This window comes from Odontomachus brunneus, unplaced genomic scaffold (assembly GCF_010583005.1).
Source record: "Odontomachus brunneus isolate Ranch 3 - 2012 unplaced genomic scaffold, Obru_v1 Obru_scaffold_009, whole genome shotgun sequence".
Lineage (NCBI taxonomy): Eukaryota > Metazoa > Arthropoda > Insecta > Hymenoptera > Formicidae > Odontomachus > Odontomachus brunneus.
In genome coordinates this window covers 26,548-48,510 of record NW_022639459.1, presented here as the reverse complement: position 1 = coordinate 48,510, position 21,963 = coordinate 26,548, and the positions used below count along the sequence as shown (strand labels likewise).

The window sequence follows — 21,963 nt, the reverse complement described above, 5'->3', positions numbered from 1 at the left end:
TTTATCAATGGGGAATAATTTTTTTAGTTGTACAATTGGTTATAACGAAAAACAATACAAATAGTAGAGTACCGTAAAGGAAACAAGAAAAAACTAAGAGAGAAAAAAACAAATGAAAGAAATAGAAACAATTTTTAAGAATCAAGATCGTTCTATTGATCAAACAGCGTAAGTAAAAGGCTAATACATAGGAATATATATTAGTGCCATAAAAATAAAAGTCTACAATATATATATATATATATATATATATATTCAAATGAATTCATTTGAATTTATGTTACTTACATTATTCTAACATGTGACTTTCCTTGTTATTTCTCGTGATCGTTAGATTATTTATCACTGAAGAGAGTTTGCTTTAGGATCAAAACGTTTGACCCTCAAGGGAATTCCAAAGTGGATGACGAAATCCAAAAATATCAATAAAATATCTATAAATTATCGATGAAATATGGATAAAAATAATCCTCAAAACATCAAATTAGATAAGCATTAATACCATCCTGCTTTTGTATCTCTTGTGCACATAGATCTTATCTAAATGTGTGGTGCTTTATTTCATATTTCATATTTCATATTCAATATTTCGCGGAAAACATAACTATATATCCAGTAAAAAAATTGATAGTAGAGTGCGCGCAGATTGGCAGCAAATTTGATTAGAATTCCACACTAAAACCATAGCTATCTGTGTCTATTCAGCTCGTGTTTTGGCGTCAGTGTCTACTGACAGACAATACGAGCAAATTGGTAATAGAAATCGCGCAGCAAGGTCTGCTGCCAATCTGTCGTCAGATTGTTACAGGTTCTGTTCGATTTCTGTCGCCAATCTGCTTGGATTGCTTGTCAGTAGGCTATGTCACATTTCTGGCGACAATTTGACAACATCAGATATAACATATCCTGAATTTGCTATTTTTTTGTCATTTCTAACAAGCTCTGTTCAAAATCTGTTCGCGAGATTTGACTATCTGGGTATAACGTTTGTAATCCTGTACAAACGATATTCAACATAAACTTTATAGATAAATATCAGTATATTGTCGATAAAGTTTTCAAGTATAGCATCTTCTTAATGCATAAGAAATGTCTCAATATATTTGGATATTATAGACTTTTATTGCACTAAGCATTCGTATTGAAGCTCTTATTGACTCTTAGTTATGTTGTTTGATCAATTAGTTACATTGATTTCGTTCCATTAAAGAAGCCACAATGTCAAAATACTCGTTGGTCAAAATACTAATCTGCTACTGCAATAGAATTTGTTTCACTCCATATTAGAGATGTAATACTGCTTCAACAATCTGGAAATGTTAAATTTTAAGTGTTCCAAAATAATCAATAAACTAATTAAAGCTCGGTTTATACAAATTTAGGCAATGTTATTTTGGTTTTAAACGTGATTTAAACATGTATTTTTATCTTTCTTTCTAAATAAGTAAAGACAGACACATATTTAAGTTTCGCTTGAAGTCAAAATAACGTTGGTGCAATCGAGTCTAAAAGGTTTCAAATACTAATATAAACAACAATCAACTAAATTCCTCTAAATTCGGAAATTATGGAATTTAACTTACATAAGACAGGTAGATGCGACAGATACAGCATAAACTTTTGGAAGACACATCTTAAAAACGCCTCCTCTCTTAAAGTGAATCAGTGGATAGTCACTGATATCAGTTATAAGTATAGCATTGAGCACTTTCAATGCAACACTTATAACTGCAAATCAATGTATATTCACTGTTTTCAGTGATGTTTCACTGATTCATTTTAAGAGAGTACTGATCGCTTTTAGATGATTTTAGAAATTTTAAATGAGACTTCAGAATTTTACAGATTAATCTCCAATTTTTTCGAAATTCTTTTATTATTTTTGAGATACGGGCAATACATTCCTAATGTTAAAGTCGCGCATACGTTCGTACCTTTAGCCGCCTCGGCAAGAGTTTTCAGCGTCGGTACCGGGTATCTGTAATTCGCGCTTAGGACGACCGGCAGAACCAGGGCCGAGTACAGGACCGGCGCGGGCGATGGCAAAAGTGGCAATGGACCACGCGGGCAATAAGGCAAAAGTAGAACCGCGCTCAAAAGGCAAACACTTTGCGCTGTCTTCTCCTTGTCGACCGTCAGTGAGTTTGCACGGACACGACGTCTCACCCGCGCTATCATGCCCATCCTGGCTGTTCTGCAATCAAAGAACGACACTCACTCACGATTTCTCCGTGGAAATTCGACCTAGCATACAGGAAAGAAAACTTCATTAGCGTAGCTGAATTTTCTGCCATTTGTGCACGGAGAAAAATAATTTTGCTCTTTTAGCAAAATCGTACTGCATATTCGTAGTGACATCAAAAAAATTTAGTTGACGTAACTAATTTTACAAATTATTCATTATCAAAATAGAAGCAGTTTTTTTGTCAGAATAGAAAAAATTTATTGAGTGTATTTGTCCTAAGAATTATGTTAATTTGCTATTAACGCAAAATATTGTATCCTTAGCAAATTTATTTGTTATTGAAGTAAAACTGCAACTGCTTATATAAATCCATCATGGTTTTTATAGCAAAATAATTTGTAGATTCAGCAAATTATATCTAGCAAATAGTGTTTAGTACACTTAGGAAATCTTTTTGCTGTTCATATAATAACGAAAAGATTTTGCTAGACTAGCAGAAAATTTGCTGGGCCAGCAAATTATTTTTCTCCGTGTGGAGACCAGATTTGATAAGATTTGACCAGACCTGAATTTTCTGCCATTTGTGGGGAAAACTTGGTTGTAGAATAGAGAGATTCCCGTAGGAGATTTCTATAATTGCTCAGTTATTTTAATCAAGTTTTAATTCGATACTGAACGTTCAGACGAATGTTTTCGGTCACAGTAGCAGAGACATTATTTCCCGTCAGTGAGTTTTTCATCTGATTCCCATTCAATTACATGAACTGAAATTGCTTTTCTGTGCAGCTGACTAAAGTTTGCGACATTTTTCTTCAATCTTACGTAACGCGTTTTGTGCCCAACAGGAAACTGTATCTCCTGAGAATTATTAAAAAACAAATTGTCCTATCGAGTGCTCTCTAAATTTCCTGAAATGAAGTTTCACTCAAATTCGATTTCTTATTTATAGAATAAGCTGTTCACTCTGAATCGTGCAGTAAACTTTAACTGATTGAAACATTCGCTCATATGGAGTCAGAATTAACGCTCTAAGCTTTCCCGTCAGTGAGTTTTTCATCTGATTCCCATTCAATTACATAAACTGAAATTGCTTTTCTGCGCAGCTGATTAAAGTTTGCGACATTTTTCTTCAATTTTACGCGTTTTGTGCCCAACAGGAAACTGTATCTCCTGAGAATTATTAAAAAACAAATTCTCCTATCGAGTGCTCTCTAAATTTTCTGAAATGAAGTTTCACTCAAATTCGATTTCTTATTCATAGAATAAGCTGTTCACTCTGAATCGTGCAGTAAACTTTAACTGATTGAAACATTCGCTCATATGGAGTTAGAATTAACGCTCTAAGCTTGAGTGAAACATTCACTCTTGCGATTTGGAGCGGCACTATCTTCACTATCGCCTGAAATGAAAATATTACCGCTTTTCATTCGTTTTGAGTGAGATTCGAAGGAATTTGCAAGGTACGGGATATATTGCAAAACTCGTCGAGGAAATGTGTTCACAGCTTTTAATCACCCGACTGTGTCGACATTTACATGATTAAATAATCGGTAAAATAGTGTTGATGAGAGTGTAGTGCTAGATCCCGAAAGAAAACGAACTTCGCTAATTACTGAATGACAGAACTGAGACATGAGATGCCAGGAAGACTACATTGAGTCCGAGTGATGCGTGCCGCCAAAAACCGTTCGCGTCATCGCGCCGACGTTCTCTTGGCAAGTCGTCTACGTAGATCGCGACGTCTACGAGTTCTGCATCTGCCTCTAGCTTTTCTATATCCGTCGCCTCGGACTATTCCTGACCGCGAAGTTTCGCCCCTTCCTCCTCCCTCTCTGTACCTCCCACCCTTCCCTCTCCTTCTCTCTCTTTCTGAAGAAAGAAAATCGCTTCCGTTTTGTGTCCACGATCTGCACAGTCATCCTGTTTCTCCCTTCTGTATATTTATCGGCAGTCTGGTATGCGCAGCGTTTGTTGCTCCTCCAATCGACAGTCGTATATTTTTTAACGTCTGCGAGCGATCCAGACGATAATCAAACACTTCATTTAGTTTTATGCGCGCGGGAGATACGCGGTAGCCTGTTCAATTCTCATCGCGGGAAAAACACTGGCATGTAGATTGTCGAAAACGTACACGGAAAAAAACAACTTCGTCGAGTGCACTCAACTTCGTTAGTGCAACTGAATTTTCTGCAACTGGAAAACTCGGTTGTAGGAGCAGAAAGTTTTCTATGCTGAAATTTCTACACTGAGAACGGAACACTTGAAAATTTGTTTGTGAGAGAGTTATTAAGTTTATTTTTCTTGTGAAGAAAATTTATTTTTGTGAAGTTTATTTTTGTAAAATAAACTTTATATTGTATAAGTAAATTTTTAAATATTTTGTTTAATGTACTCAGTCAGTTGCTGTCAATTATCTCAACTGAATCAGTTCAGATGAATATTTTTGGTTACAATAACAAAGATATTCCCAAGTAGAACAGAAAATCACGATGAAATAACGTGATCGTGATTGAAAATGATCGTGATTGAAAAGTGTGTTTTCAGTCATTTTCTCGTAATTTTGGCATTATTTTCACGTCATCATGATTATTTATTCTACGAATTTTTATACCGAAGATATATTTCAATTAGTGTCACTATGAGTGAGTTTTTCGTTTGGTCCTCGCTCACAGTGACACTAACTGAAATATATCTTCGGTTTAAAAATTCGGACGACACGCGAGAAATATCTGTTCGTTAACACATTCACCACTAGCGTCGACACATCGGTGTCTCATCACAAGTTGCGGACGTGTTGAATAGAATAGAAGATTTAGAATGAAAACAAGATGGAAGTGCGTCATACGCGTGTGTGCGACCGCACAAAATTTCCACAAAATTACTCGGAGTCTCCAATTCTGCTCAACAGGTGCGTCACCATTCTCGCACGTGACAGCGACGAATTCTCTCTTTTTTCATTCGCACAAACAAAGTGAAGTCCTGCACAATCGCATAAAAGCAAATACAACGTGGGGAGAGTTCCCCGAATAAATCGTCGCGGTGAACGTTACCTTCGATAGAATTTTGACATTATTTCCGCGAAATTCTGCACATCGCTACGTTCGCGGCGACGCGCGTCAACACACGTCAACGGACACGCGATGTCAGATGATTCGATGATGAGGCGTGAGATGAGGTATTGGCCAATGAAAACGTGGCGCGTGTCTGGCGCAATTTTCGGGAACTGCATCTAACAACAAACGTTCCGTTGTGGGCGAGGCGAAGCATGTGCGTGTGATGTCAACGGTAAACATGTTTGCACGGCGCTCGATTTATGAAAATACGAGAACGGAAGCACGCGCATTTCGTGTAAATACGGATCTTGTGTCGTCAACGCACCAATACCTCTGCGATTGAAATTAGAGACAAAAACGACCCAGTCTAACTTTTTTACTCGATGAATTACGGTAAATTACTCGGTGATTTCGGAAAGTTGGTAAAATGGTAATTTAGAAAAAAAATGGTAAAAGTGAAAAAATTTTAATACAAAGCTCAAAAAGAGCATTTTGTCTTTAAAATAAGTAAGACACTTCATTTTACTCATATTTTTCATAAAATGTTTTGATACTGTATATTATATGTATGTACTATACATAGTGTATAATAATTAGGGAAACTTAGAAAGATTTGTAAGCCTTAATCTATATTTTTTATACCATCTTACAGACTTATTTACTTATGCGGACAGCATTTTCATTTATTACTTTATTATTTCAGTGATATAATTGAAAATTTTTAACAGTATTTTAAGAAATGATACTATAATGTTCTTAAAGGATTGTAAATAGCTTCTCCGTGTGTAGTGTTAATAAAATAATCTTATATATTTTTTACACGAATAAAATATTATAGTAAAATTTACGTTAAAATTATATTTGTTTTTGCAATGTCTTTTGTAAAGCTGAACTGCATTGATATTCTGATATAAATTATTCTAGTATAATAAATTCTAATGTAGAAATAGTAAATATTTTTTTCGATTTTCTCTTTTCTCTTTTCTCTTTCCGTGCAGAAATTAATTCACACTTATGTTTCGAATGCGCGCTACAGATTAGAAATGACAAAATGTACAAATCTTGCTTGCTCGTCTCAGCATATTTAATGGTCGGGATTCAATCGTTCTTTCATATCTATATAATTGAACCCGCGCTGAATAAGTAAGACGTAGAATCAGACGCCACGTTCAGCTCTAAATACGCGATGGTAGTTTCTAAATATGCAATCGGCGTTTCGATGCAATCGGCGCTCTAGCGTATTTACATCCTCAGGGAGCACGTGTGTTCACACTCTTGACGTCTCTTCGAATCTCTCTTCGAGGAATTATCGTTCATCATAGTATGATTTTATTTATATCTGTCTTTTTGCGTATCTCCTTTGCGTATGTAAGATTGCAAATATCTGCCAGGCGGATAAATATTCCAATAAGAAACAAATGGAAGTAAAGAAAATAATGGAAGTAGAAATATCTAGTATGCCGGCAGATTGTGACAGCAAATTCGATCAGAATACTGTGACAGATCTATAGCCATCTATGCCGATATTGAACAGGCATGCTCTGTTGACAGCCTACTGACGTAATTTGACAAAAACCGAGCAGAATCTGCGATATTTTATTTAAAAAATAGACAGTTCTTGAATTTAAAGGATCCATTTAAAGGATCACAGAACTTTGACAGGGGTAAAAATTGAATAAAAGGAGTATAACAATTTTCTTATATGTATATCTATTAAATACATTTAACAGTACTTTGGTATACAAAAATTAGATGGTTCATGGTGAATATTAATATGACTGTGCCCATTTCAATTCCATTCTGCAAAGGAATCATGCTTCAACGGTAACCATCCTGGCTTCTTGATTCTTTTGCAGAACAGAATTAAAGTGGATATAGTACCATCGATCTGCCATCATACTCTGCTAGCAGATTCTGTTATATTTCTGCCACCAAGCTGCCGACAAAATTTACAGCAGACGCTGCGTAAAGTCTGCGCTCTGGATAACGAAGTCTGGATATCTGGATAATGAATGAAGTCGAAGAAGTCAGTTTTTCACACGTTACAAAATGAGTTCAATTTTTGCGTTTACTGGATAAATTTCGTTACATTCCACCGTGCAAGTGCATATCAAAGGAGTCACACGGTCGTTAAAAAATTTCTGTTGAAGCATACTTTCGTGGTATTCGATAAATTTTACCTCAAAGAAATGTACGTGCGATTTTTAAAGTGGAACGTGACGGTCAATGTCAATCATGGCTGTTTCATCGAGCTGACGAGCTTGATTATTCGATAACACTCGCTGCTACGAAACGATTCAATGCCACCGGAGTAGAAGTCGACGGCTAATAGCAAGGCTACTTACTCTCGAATGACGATGAAGAAAGAGTGCTTAATCCTTCACAGGAGAAGAAGTCGTGTTCTTCGCGAGTGTCGCGAGTCTCAGGAATCCTTTCGCACTTTCTGTTCTTCTCAGAGCTCCTCGGTACAGTCTGGAGTTGAGTTCATTCTCGAGGAGATACGCCCCTCGTGACTTCACTGTATGAAGACGTGCTAGTTGCTCCCGTTAGACCGCACACGTCCAAAACGAATGCTAACTGGTACGATACTAACCCGCTCTGTCGATTTCTGTAGCAGCAAAGCAACGAGAAGACAAGACAAGAAGTATGCACGCGTGAGTGTGTACGTATGTGTGACAGAAATGAAAACAAGGAGAGAGAGAGAGAAAGAGAAAGAGAGAGAAAGAGAGGGGGGAAGGGATGAAAAATGGAGAGAGACGTCGGGGAAGAAGCGAGAGGAGGAAGCGCAATGATCGCTACAGAAGATGAGAGTGAACGGGAGGAAAACGTAGAAGAGTAAATCTGAAAACGTAGAAGAGAATGACAATGAGGAGAAAAGAGTTCACATAAGTAAACGTCCCAATGAGAACGAGAGAATATACAGGGGAGGAAGAGCGGGGTGCAGAAAGAGACAGGAAGAGAAAGAGAGATAGGAGAGAAGAGGGCAACGATGAAGCGACGGGGAGAAGAGCTGAGGACGTGGAAGACAGAGAGGGGGAAAATTTGGCATTGATGCCGAGCAACGCAAATCTCGTCGGTTATTCTTAGCAAACCAAGGCGCGATGTCGCGTTTCATCTCAGGCGGCATGCAAAACTGCCGTTTTCAATCCGCGAAAACTTCTACGGAGATTTTCTCCCGGCGCACATCCCCCGCATGGAATGTTAGCCGTCATTTAGTCGGGTTTGCAGCGACTGCATTCGCGTTTTTGTCGCTTGCTCCGGACTCTTGCAGGACTATCAAAGGCGATAAATGAAATATTAGGTTGGTGCAAAAGATTCATTCATGTTTGTCACGAAAAACGAAATTTCGAAGGATTCATAATTTTTATGAGTAAACTGAATAACGATGACCCGGTATCCTTTCAGACATTTAACAAGGACTCCTTATTTTCCTCTTAACACCAAAATTTTCTACGAGGAAAAGAATAAACCTTTTGCATTAGTCTAGTTAGTGCAAAAGTTTCGTCATGTTTGTCGAAAAAAATAGAAAACCGAATTTATAATTTTTACGAGTAAAATTAACAACATCGACTCAGTATTTCTTAAACATTTAGCGAAGATTTTTTCTTTTTTTTTTCTTTTATTTTCTATGAGAATTTAATGAGAAAATGAAATCTTTTGCCCCAATTTAGTAATATTTGTATAAAAGGTTTGTCTAATAAAATAGAAAACAAGATGATCCAATTTCGAAGGATTCATAATTTTTATGAATAAAATGAACAACATTGATTCAACATTTTTTTAGATATCTAATGAGAACTTTCTATTTTTTTTTTTAAACGTTCTTCAAGAACTAAAGAGAAGATGACAAACCTTTTACATCAACTGAATATTTCAATAATTTTACCTTCTTGTTACAAAGCGTATTTTTTGAATACAAAAAAATACAGCTTGTAGATCTTAGGTATCGTTTCACATGCATTTGCATGAGTGTGTTATCGAGATCAAGAGCGAGACGCGAGAAAAATTGTCCTGGACGATGGACTAATTCGGCGGAACTGATTGCCGGCGTTCCGTGAAAATTCAATGAAAATTCCGCGCGCTGAGTCTGATTGTTAAACGATCTGCGTCATCCACTTCTTACCGCTGCGAAAAAGCACAATTATAGCCGGTGATTTCGCCATTATTCCTGGTACCGCTGATCGCGCGGTGACTACGAGAGTGTCAGATATTGACAATTTTTCCGACCACGCAAACAAATCCCGGCGCGACGGTACTACGAAAATAAACGCCAGTTCAACACTTGCACCGACAAAACAATATTGTTCGTGCGAGAAGAATCGGAAGTCGTGACGCGCATTTACACTCACCACGTGAGATTAGAATCATCCGACTCTTATTTATTTAATACGAAAATTGCATTGCAGTGTCACCATGTGACGACAGGAATTTTCTAAACACGTGTTTCTTAATGTTTCTTCACTTCTATGAGAAGAAACTCTTCTTCTCTTCTCTTACAATTTCTTCAATTTGGCCATGTTCCCTACTAGCGAGAATAAATCGTCAACGAAGTTTGCTTTTTTATTTCCTCAAAAATCTTTCTTCATCAGCCTCAATAAATGCGTTTGCCATTGTGTTATTGGCCCAATTCTCGCGATGTGTGCATTCTCAGTTATCAAGGGAATCAGCTGTCTGTGAATCTATTTTCGCGCCGTTCTGCAGAGTTTAGAAAGACTCGCGATTCGAAGCGACGACTCACAACGTAGTACTATCGCGAATTATTGTCGACTGCTTTGTTGTGAACAAAAAAAAAGAAAGAAAAAGAGAATTAACTTACAGGGTACACGATACATTAGACGCTGCAAACATTTTGAAACGCTTAAAGTTTTATGCTCACATATATTTACTTTTTCTCTTTTGTGTATGAGATAAATATCCTGCAGAATTTTTGCAGGCAGATTTTTGCGCTAACTGGACAGATCCAGAACTCAATTTCAAAACTTTTTATCGTTTCCGTCACATATTGAACAATGTCCCAGTTAATTTCTGCATACTCTTAACAAATCTCCTTGTTTAATTATAAAATTATAAAAGCATTTTTGCATTTCCGTGTAAACAATATGACGTAAACTTTGCAGGAAAAAGTCAGTAATCTGTCGGTAAAATTTCCAAGTACGGCATCCCCTTATAATAGTCATTACTTGAAATTTGTTCCACGCGATTACTTGAATTTAAGATTAGATTTGAGTTTTTTTACTTGAATTATTTAATACATGTGTCATTAGACGCTGAAAAAAAAGTTTGCAATCTGAAAGTATAATTAAATAGAGAAATAATAGCTAAGAAATTAATTTTTTATTAAATTCTACTGTAATGTTAGTGGAATCGCTGAAAAAATCACAATTATATCAAAACTTAAATTTAAATATCTCGCTTGAGAGGCAAGTTTCAATTGACGATTGTTAATGCGATTGTTGTTGACGGTTTAAAAATCGTCAAAAAAAAAGATTACGATGGATCCGCACGCGAGACAAAATATTACACAAGGCGCCGGCTGTATCTAAACTCCCATTAACTTATTGTAATGCGATTGTTGCAAAAACATGTTGATTGTGCGTTTGCCGATAAGACGGGCTCCGGAACGCGATATTATTAGAACGACTAGACGCACTGACACAGATAACAATATTGCAAAGAGAGAGAGAGAGAGAGAGGGAGAAGCCGCATGGAAAAATAATTACAGTTCGTTCAAGATCATGCGTGGTGACCACACACGCGCCTCGTGCCAACCCAGAGGTCCAAAGACGAGGAAGATTAGGGGGCTTAGGGGGTCGGATTAGCATCGTTGCGTGTCGCGATTATTACTCCGGAGTGTGTCCGACGAGAGATAGCGAGATATGTCCACGTACAGATAAAAGTGCGTAATGCGATTTTGCAGTAGAAAGACGATAAAGTTGCTAATGCAAACAACAAGCCACGGTGAAGCCGCAAAAAGGACAGACAACGTCGTATCAAATGGCGAGGAAGGGGACGAAAGACGGTTGCTGTTCTTTTATTTGTTATACACATGGCGCGCGCGTGTATGATACACAGGGTGTCTGTACACAACGCGTACAGCCCATACGTAACTAAAACTCATCAGACTGAACAAAAATGTCCTTTTTTGTACAAAAATGTCAATTTTTGTAAACAGGCATGATATTCATTGGGACATTAATCAACTTTTATTCGGGCGAACGGAATTCGCTGGACTCCGGAGCTGCTTCTCTCGTATATTTATACTTCTGTTGTATCTGGAATTTGATGACTTTGTCCATTTTAATATTATTCTTACGAAAATCAAAAGACTGTACAAAGATGTGCCGAAGAAAAATGTAATGAATAAGATGAGCAACAGTCCTCTTAACGTGTTTTTTAATTTCTTTGTTTTCTTAAGCTAAATTTTATAACTTCGAGAGTTTGTTTATATAGCATATAAAAAATTAATGCACTTAATATTTTCAAGAAATATTTGCGTTTTTACGTCTTTGCTCGACTTTATAAACATATTCGAGTAGACTCTCTTTTTCTTTCTTTTTCACGATTACCATAACGTAATAAACATGAATCGATGATAGAAACTTTGCAACTATTTTAATCACATTTTTTAAACAAATATATAGTTGAATTGATAATTAATTTTACATCATACAGAGATATAAATTTCTTGTTATATTGGTGCAGAAATATATTCAAAGTTATTCTTAGATTTTCATATTTTGCATGATATAATTTTGGGTAAATTTGGATAATTTTTTTTCATATCTTTTCCATGTTTCTTTGTCGTCGTTTCTTTCCATATAATAAATATGCGTGCCACATATAACATTATTAAGAGATGCAACTTTGACGTATTGATTAGTAAAGTTACTGTCAAATTTACATACATTTGTCTCTTTGGAAAATCTCGTCTGAGATAGTCAAATCTGTTGATAAACTCTTGACAGCAACAGGCGAATAATGCTGAACTGCGCTCTTCCAATGTCCAACATCACATACCACCTGCCGTTTGCTAGGAGGTCGTCAACAAATTCAGACTCCTTGAATGAGATTTTGCGTAGAGAACTCGTCCCACTGCATCTCACACATTCATTCGCAAATTTCCTTTAATTGATATCTCAGTTCTTATCAATTGTTATGTAATATTAATATCTCAGTTGTGTTTATACAGAGTAGTGATCGTGTGACTTTTTCCTAAGAACGGAAACACGAAAAGTGAAAAGCATTACGTGAATTCGACGACTTTAGCGATCGCGCATTTTCTCAAAAAACAGAAATGTGAAACTTTATTCACTTATTCATTTATTCATTTTTCACTTATTCACTTATTCATTTTTCACGTTTACACTTATTAGATTAAGTGATTGCCGTTCAGTGACTATTTCACTCATCTTAATGAGTTCTATCTGCACACACGAGCGGACATATGCGTCACCCTGTATAAACACAACGAGCGCTTGTAAAACGTAAAGGAGGCCTCAAGATTTGCGGGAATATCAATGCTGAGTCAGTCACGCAGTTTCCTTGTTTATGAACGGATGTTTATGAAGCTCTGTGGAGGAGGAACGAAGGGAGGTCTCGTACAGCGAGGAAAGTGGATCATGTAGCCACGAAGAGCGTTTATTGTTAGAACAACAATAAGACAGAGTGGCAGGAGAGGAGACCTACTTGTTACTCTTATATTTCAAGAAACAATGTGCTTTTTCGGTCAATGAACCCGGCGGGTTTAAAGTCCGTAACTGCCGCCTCTCTATTCGGCGCTAAGGGATTTCTCGATGTCATTTAATCGTATTATGTTGCAATCGCGGTTCATGGGCAACGATCGAATTGTTATTAGTGCACGGAGAAAACAATTCCATCAGTGTAACTGAATTTTCAATTGGCTGGTAAGAAGAGGGATTAGATGAAAAATTTGATCGTACACTGAGAAAAAAATACTTGAAAATTTATTTGCGAGAGATATGAAGTTTATTTCACAGAAATAAACTTTATCTCACAGAAATAAAGCTTGTATCCCATAAATAAATTTTTTAAGAATTCTTTTCTCAGTGTACATTGAGAAAAAAATTGTTGAAAATTTATTTGTGGGATATAAATAAATTTTATTGCACAGAAATAAACTTTGTATCCCATAAGTAAGATTTTTAAGAATTTTTTTTCGATGCACCCTGAGAAAACAATAGTTGGAAATTTATTCGCGCGGATTAAAAGTATGTTTCACAGAAATAAACTTTATCTCCCATAAGTAAATTTTCAAATATTTTTTCTCAGAGTAGGATTAGAAAAAAATCCCTGTTCTTGCCCAGCCAATTGTTTTCAAGTATTGAAAAGTACAACCAACAAGTTTTGCACATCTGGAAAGGGTTCAGGTCAATATTTTTGGTTGCGGAGACGGGGATGTCACATCGCTGAATTTTCATCTGATCTCTATTCACTCGCGTGAACTACGATTTTTTTCCGTCTACAAATTATAATTTCGCGTCTTACTCGCGTCTCCGGGACGGATTTATTTCACGTTATCGAAGCTCGTCTTAAACACAATCGCGACGTTCCAAGAAGAGCGAATGATAAATTGGACAAAGATCAAGCAGAAAGGTAGCGTGTCCGATTGCGGGCAGAGAAGTTGAGATATACTTTTTCTCGATTCACTTCGGAACGCGTCCGACATGCCAGATAGGAAAAGCTATTTTTTGAAAATTTTTCGAAAACATGAAACTCTGTGAAACCGTAAGCCGTCTCCGGAACAAATTTTTCCATTGAACGTCGGCTGCGTTCAAAGTACATCAAAGAAAACGTGTGCCAACCTTTATATCCGGGGTCGTACACATGAGGAAGTGATTGTACTATGTGTTATCATGATATTTACAGGCATGCCATCGACAAACAGTTCAAACGAGAAATTCTTATCTCACTTCCATACACAGATAACGCACACATACTCGCCATGTTACCCGATTGTTCTCAATTCATCGGAAACTTAGACTCTCGTCCGTATTTTTCCAGACTCCGGCCGGCCCTAGTGACGATCACTGCGACTCCAAGTGTGTTATGTTGGCTGAATCTCTTCTTACATCTTTCTTATCGTCTCAAGTCATGTCATTTAACACGTTCCGATATATCATGCACAGAAAAAAGATTTGGTTGAATTAACTAAATATCTGGTCGAATATGAACGATCCAGAAATTCCGATTGAAGTAACCCGAATTCTGTTTAAGTCAACCAAACATCTTGTTAACTTAAACAGAATTCGGGTTACTTCAATCGGAATTTCTGAATCGTTCATATTTGACCAAATATTTGGTTGATTCAACCAAACCTTTTTTTCCGTGTGAGATTATTAATTAAATTACAATTTACACCTGCTTTAAACGCGTGTTGAAAAAACATCTGGATTTGTAGTGATCCTGAGCGCGCTCGAGCAAAATTGATGATTAAGCAGGGCTCTTAGATTTGGCTTTTAGTGCAATACACACGGAAAAAAAGGTTTGGTTGAATTAACCAAATATCTGGTCGAATATGAACGATCCAGAAATTCCGATTGAAGTAACCCGAATTCTGTTTAAGTCAACCAAACATCTTGTTAACTTAAACAGAATTCGGGTTACTTTAATCGGAATTTCTGAATCGTTCATTTGACCAGATATTTGGTTGATTCAACCAAATCTTTTTTTCCGTGCACTTTACTCAGAAAAGTGCACTAAAGAAAAGTACCGCACTAAAACTTAAGCAGTAAGCAAATCAACTAATCAAGTCGATAAGTCGATAAGCTTCTTACAGTCCAAGAATAATCGATTGGTCAATTTTCTCACTGTTTGCGTTCTACATGTGCCATCTGCTTAAGATATACAATCATAAAAATAACTCGGACCAATAACAGAACAACACGGGCGATTTATCAGAATTTGTTTTTCCCGCAACCCCGGGAAAAAAGTTCATGGATTTTGTTCATATACAATCATACATATGATTATGTATAATTACATGTCCACATTGAAAGATATGCTGTTTTGAAGATACAATTAAAGTAAATGTTTCCCACACATCGCAACGTCTAAACTCGGGTCATAAGATGTTTCTAAGATGTTTTTAAGATATCTTATGTTCTAATTTTAAACGTTGTGTCAGACGGATTATGTTTATGGTAGCCCATGATGTCGACGTTTAATTAAATCAAATTATGTTTTCCACTTTTCATTCAACAATATTTGTTTTATATATGGACATATATAATTAAATATGGTCATATATAAGATCATATATATATATATATATATATATATATATATATATATATATATATATATATATATATATATATATATATATATATATATATATATATATATATATATATATATATATATATATATATATATATATATATATATATATATATATATATATATATATATATATATATATATATATGGACAAAGTATAATTATATATACACGGAAAAAAATAGTTTGCTGCAGCAGCAAGTAGTTTGCTACATATGGACAGTTAAATATAATTCGCTATGTTAGTTACTTTTTCCTTGCTGCAGGAACCTATTTTCTTGCTATGATAACAAGAAAATCTGCTCCTACAGCAAGAAAAGTAGCTAACATAGCAAATTTGCTACAGATAGACAATTAAAACATAATTGACTGCTTTAGCTACTTTTTTTGTTGCAGGAGCAGATTTTCTTGTTATCACAGCAAGAAAATTGGCTCCTGCAGAAAAAGTGGCTAATACAGCAAATTATTCTTAGTTATCCATATGTAGCAGATCTTTTTTCTCCGTGTAACCATATATATTTTTATACGATTATATATGAATTTTTTCCCCGGGACCACGATTACCCGATTCTTTTTTACTCAAGTCTTTTTATGACTGCATCAGAGAACGATGCGTCATCACGTAGCTGGGGGGTGGACTAAGCGCAGGGCAGCGGAAATGCAGTCGCCACTCCTGAGGCGGGGGTTCATACCGCGCCGGGAGTAAACGAGCTGCCCTTTCGCTTCTGCATATCGATAAATCGGCTCGCCGGTAGTCTTTGCCCCCGGAGTCACGTAGGCTGCAGCTAAACCGTTTCACTATGAAGAGTGGGGATCCTCGTGACGATGTAGGACATCAGTTTTGTCCGTTTAATTCGCGAGGCAAGTCGCCTTTCCGCGGCTCACATGTTGCGGCTGCTGCATCGTGCTGCAGCCTTGTCGTCATTCATCATCATCATCATCAGCGTAGGTTGATAGGTCGAATGATATTCTTGCAAAGTGTACAGTACATAGTTCGACTGGCGACCGATTCGTCATTAAGACACAGAAAGCCGTTGCTGGGTGGAGTAAATTCTGCAATAAAAATCGGCATATTGCGACAGGTTGATCTGCCTCGAAGTGCTTGAACCGGACTATGCGGATTATGAGAATTTCGCGTGTGCTGTGCCGCGGAGAATGAATTTCCGAGTTCGTGTGATCACTTCGGATATCGACTGCACATTTACACGGCTTGCCCTTCATTACTTTCATCGAGACACAGTCCTACCTTAAAGGGTTGATTATCGCAGTGTTCACCCTACATGCTCTCAGTGCCGATTCGCGATTGCAAACGTGGGACACTGGCGATGAGAAGTCGAGCTGGCGCTGTGCGGTGCCACACCTGCCCCGATATATCTCGTGGGCGCACGACACTTCCGAATCGAACCGTTGGGTCGCTTCGGACTATGCGCAGATGTTGAAGCAAAAGGTGAACCGAACTCAGTCAATGTTAACGAATTATTTGGGGAGGATTTTCAAAATTAATACGCGAGAAGATGAAACGAAGGAATTCGAAGAGATGAAATGAAGGAATACGAGTGTTCTCTCTAGTTGCAGATATTTCTGCAACACTCGAGGGACAAATCATGCAAGGGCAGCTGTATCGGCACTTTTTCAAATGTCGCGGTAAAGAAAGCGCGAAATGTCGTCTCATGTATCGCGTTTTTGTGTTTCAGATCGGTGACTCGCTATGTTCATCCTGCAGCTACATATAATCGCCTTTCTGGCTACCATTCTCTTGTAAGTAGAAACAACAGTGCATACATACACACTCTCTCTCCCTCTGCATCATGTGTGCACGTTATATTTATTTAGGGAAAAATATCAGGGAAAAAAATTGATGTTTCAGAATCAGCGAATGCAACGCAAATTCAATGAACTGGCAACAGCAAGAAATGAGAGAGCAACAACCGAGAGAGGTACGATGTAATATATAACGAGAAAGAAACTTTTTCTAGTGAAAAAAACATATATTTTCTTAAAATAGTAGTTTTTAACGCTACACGGAAAAAAAGATTTGGTTGAATTAACCAAATATTATCTGGTCGAATATGAACGATCCAGAAATTCCGATTGAAGTAACTCGAATTCTGTTTAAGTTAAGATTTTTGATAGATTAATCAAACATGTATTTAATCAGACATGTCTAGTTAAATAACCAGATATGTTTGATTAGTCTACCAAAATCTTATTAACTTAAACAGAATTCGAGTTACTTTAGTCGAATTTCTGGATCGTTCATATTCGACCAGATATTTGGTTAGTTCAACCAAATCTTTTTTTTCCGTGTAGCATTGGATACAATTTCGAAAGAGTGGATCTTTCGCTTTTCATGAAATTCGCCGAAATGGTCCTAAGTATCCTCGAACCTAAACAGATCTCCATAGGACACCCTAAAGAACATCTTTATGTCCTGAGAATGTCTCCAGGACATACTCTGGAGATCTTGGGCTATCTGGGAAATGAACATGTCTAAAAGACTTTTTAGCGCAATTGAAAATTAACTGAGATAACGTTATAAAATAATCCAAATAGCACAAAGCAGCCTATGTGTGAATATTCCCGTAAAACATGAATGTTTTTAATTCCAGAATATTATCTTATAGAAAGGAATGTTCTTAAAACATTTGTAACTTATTTACTGCGTAAATGCAATGCATTAATACATACATAGAATGTATAAATATTCGTAAGAAATATTCATAAAATATTCCTGTATTATCTGGGAATAAGAGAGGGTCATTTGCAAAAGTTTACATACTATGAATGAATACTAGAAAAATCTGCAGCGTAGACTTCGCCCCTTTTCCCTCCCGCCGCAAAAAATTAATCTATAAACCAATCTATATTACTATATTATATTATAAGTACAATTAGGATTTTATTATCTTAATTGCGCTAAAAAGCTACTTAAACACGTTCTTTTGGGTGTATTTGGGGGCCATTTCATCGAATTTCAGGAAACTCGTAGGATGCTTCTTTTCGGAGTCACGATCTAAGGATTTAACGAGTAAAAATATCTTTTTTCACAGTGTGTGGGCTGTGGCAATGAGTGTAACAGATGCAAGTACGGTTCCACGATGTCGGCCTTTTGTGGGGGTATTAAAGAATGCCGACGGGTGAGTATCGACATTGTTCAATACGTTGATTGTGCCGCGGTGACTTTAGGAAACTTCGTGTGTTCTCCGGACCATTTCAAAATCATTGTGTTATCTTAACACGCTAATCAATTCATATTTCTTACATCCTCCCTCGACAACACAAGAGCTTATTTTTGCGAGAAAGAAAAAACCCAAATTAACTAACTCTTCTGGAACAGGCATGCGTGTTCTTAATGCATGATCTAATTAGTGATTCGTGCAACCTCTAGGTACGAGAGGAAGAAGGATATATTTATTTATTAAAAATTTGACGGGACTCTCACCTCGAGGAAAAGGCGGTCTGAGAAACTTCGCGTCGTTGTCTTCGTCCCACCGGCACTGTTCGTTTTCATTGCTGGCTTCTAGAGATGTGCGAACTATTCGAATTCGAATCGAATCAAGTGAAATTCGATTCAATTCAAATTCGAATCCCTATGATTCGAATCCGAAAAATTCGAAAATTTCGAATCGAAAATTACGGATCGCGCACATTAACATTAATGAAGAACTATTAAAGACATCCAATCTTATGGGAATTAGCATGACATGAAAAATTTGCTATACATTAAGATTTTCTTCAAAAAGAAGATAATGGCTTCTAAATAAACTCTTACCAACAACTTTCGGATGTTTGCCCAGCTTTCAAGGCTGGAACTGTATTCCATACACGTTTAAAGACTATATATTATATATCTCTTACCTTAAAATTGATTTTACATAATCAATGCTATTTCTCTCATACTGAAATCATTATTTTCATGTTGAAATCAATGATTATGTTAATTAAAAATTCTACCAACGATTCGATTCGATTCGAATTCGCAATCAAAATCTGAGATTCGACTCGATCCGACATGAAAAATCTCTGATGCGCACATCTCTACTTGCTTCTCTCACCCGTAGGGTCCTGGCGAGTACTGCGGGGGTCGGAGTCAGTCATGGGGTATATGTGGCGAAGGGATGATCTGTATTTGCAACCGTTGCGTGGGCTGCAGTTTGGACATGCTGACGTGCTTTTCGAGTTCGTGTCTGCCTCAACAGAACATGGAGCATCGGAATCAACATGACATAAGCGACAGAATCTACACCAACAGGTACATAGAGAACCAGCCGTTGGACGGCCGACAGATCGAAGGACGACAGATGTATGAACGACGATTGAGATTGTTGAATATGAAACGAAAGTGAACGAACGAGGGAGCGTCAGAGAGACAGAGAGACGGGGAGGGAGAGGGGCGAGGGGAAGGAAAAAGAGAAAAAGAAAGGGAGAAGGGCGAGGAAAAAATAAGGGAAGCGGGCGTTAACGATTTTTCGAATTATTTATTGCATTCGCCGGTGTAATCTCATTAGGTACCTACTATTGTGATAGACAACTCGTCAGGCCGCGCATCGTCTCCATGAGCGACGCGACGACGTGCTTGTTCGTGTTTAATGGCAGTTTCTGTGATTTTTTTAATTACTATGTATTATCCTCTTTTATATATACGTATATATATATATGTACTCAACTATCCATAAAGCGCGCGTTCGTGTGCGCGAGGACGTGTACACTCTGTTTCAAAACAGTTCGAATGCTTTTCTTTTTCTGGAACGCAGCCAACGGTCCAATGGGAGGACTTAACTTCTGGTGATTAATCAACGACTAGTTCTTCCAAACAGAGATCAGAAAAATCAATAAGAGGTCACGCGAGAAACGTCGATTGCGAAACACACTATGCTTATAAATGTATCGAAGAATGACACGTGGCGCCACGAAAAATCATTTGATCGTCATTTTGAGCTTCCTCAGCAGAAATGGAAGGAGAAGAAGAAGAAAATTAATGCGGACTTGCCACAAACATACGAAAGATAAATACGAAAGATTTTGTCGACTTGACTAATCGTATTATAAAAATTGTCAGATTTGCGTATAGTATATATTTGTTAATAATAATGTATTAACCATCTAAAATTCCACCAACTTGTTGGCATTTGTTGGAAACATTTGAGAATATCATGATAAATAATTTCTCTAACTTTGTCGATCACATTTGTATGTTTTCTACATTATCAAGAGGCATATTTTGCTAGAAACATTCAGCAAATCGTCTTCTGGGGAACACAGTTTTACTAAAAACATTTTTGTTATTAGCTTTTTGCTCCTAACATTATCACTGCTGCTTTCTCGGCGTAAGCCCGCCCTGACACAGCATGGCACTCAAGATTTTGTTAACAAAAAGAATTATTAATAATTGGGGTCCAGTAATATAATACTTTACACAAAAACCAATAATAGAACTGATTGGGATCAACCTGATCAGAGGACCATGGGATACATTTTTAGTCGGGGCGTCCGAGGAACGGCACGAGAGTGACAAGTCCTCTCATTGGGGACCATCGGCGGTACTACAGAATGCATCAGTAAAAAACAGTTTTGCAAACCGTTTTGAAGCAAGGTGTATGCGCGCGCACGCGAACGTGCATGTGCCGCGGGCTAGCTTGATCTCGCGAGATACACGATGAATCATCCCCACATGATTCTTGGCTGTGAATCGCGCATCTCTCACGGAATGCGCGCGCGAAGCGATGAACTGGGTCCTCGATATTCCCACGTAGTGTGCGAATCACCGTGGGGTTCCCGCCGAAAAGAAACGAGAGCGCGGTGATGAGGTAGTTTTGATGACGATTTCCCGCATGGGTGCTGACGGACTAGAGCTTTTAAGGGGATGCTGTACTTGTGAAAACTTCACCGACAAAATACTGTCATTTTTCTGCAGAGTTTACGGTGCATTGGTTACCCAGAATTGCAAATACCTTCGTACATTGAAACGTGCAGAAATGAATCGGAGCATTGCTCGATATGTGATGAAAACTACAAGAAATCTTCAAACTGACATCTCGCGCTGTTAATTCACGTAAATATTTGATTTTTACAACTTTTATATCTTTACAACTGAATTTAGAAGCTTAAAAACGCAAAGTTTGCAGAAAGATACTACATACGCGTGGCTGGGTTTCCTGCTAAATAAGCAGCACACACACACACACACATACACAAATTTTTATATAAGTTTTGTATGTATGAGAAAAGAATTGTATGATCGCGTTAGTAGCGATCACCTCGACAGTATTGACATATTTTTTGGAACTTGCCATTCACTATAGCAGCCCCTTAATGATAGATATAAAGGGAGACTACGCTCGCTCTTGATTTTCTCTCACGGTAATCGACTGTGAAATGCTTGGCGAACACCGCTCTATGTAACGGAAAACTGAATAAAATTGGCTG

At 37.3% G+C, this 21,963-nt stretch overlaps 2 protein-coding genes across 4 annotated transcripts in view; one reads left to right on the top strand and one right to left on the bottom strand.

Annotated features, from left to right (window-relative positions):
* LOC116840404 (E3 ubiquitin-protein ligase synoviolin A-like) overlaps positions 1–8,285 on the bottom strand; it is a 15,767-nt gene extending 7,482 nt beyond the window's left edge. The window contains exons 1-2 of the mRNA XM_032807073.1: positions 7,584–8,285; positions 1,935–2,194 (exon numbers count right to left, since the gene is read on the bottom strand). Coding sequence (XP_032662964.1) covers positions 1,935–2,184 — 250 coding nt within the window. The 5' untranslated portion in view covers positions 2,185–2,194; positions 7,584–8,285. The remainder of the gene's footprint in view (positions 1–1,934; positions 2,195–7,583) is intronic.
* LOC116840408 (neuroparsin-A-like) overlaps positions 1–21,963 on the top strand; it is a 22,656-nt gene extending 693 nt beyond the window's left edge. Inside the window, exons 1-5 of one of the 3 annotated variants that reach the window (XM_032807079.1) lie at positions 16,233–16,482; positions 17,232–17,295; positions 17,405–17,474; positions 18,588–18,674; positions 19,599–21,963. In XM_032807079.1, the coding sequence (XP_032662970.1) occupies positions 17,246–17,295; positions 17,405–17,474; positions 18,588–18,674; positions 19,599–19,883 (492 nt within the window). In that variant the 5' untranslated portion in view covers positions 16,233–16,482; positions 17,232–17,245 and the 3' untranslated portion in view covers positions 19,884–21,963. Of the gene's footprint in view, positions 1–16,232; positions 16,985–17,231; positions 17,296–17,404; positions 17,475–18,587; positions 18,675–19,598 lie in introns of those variants that run through there. The other 2 variants (XM_032807078.1, XM_032807076.1) reach the window with 2 other exon arrangements.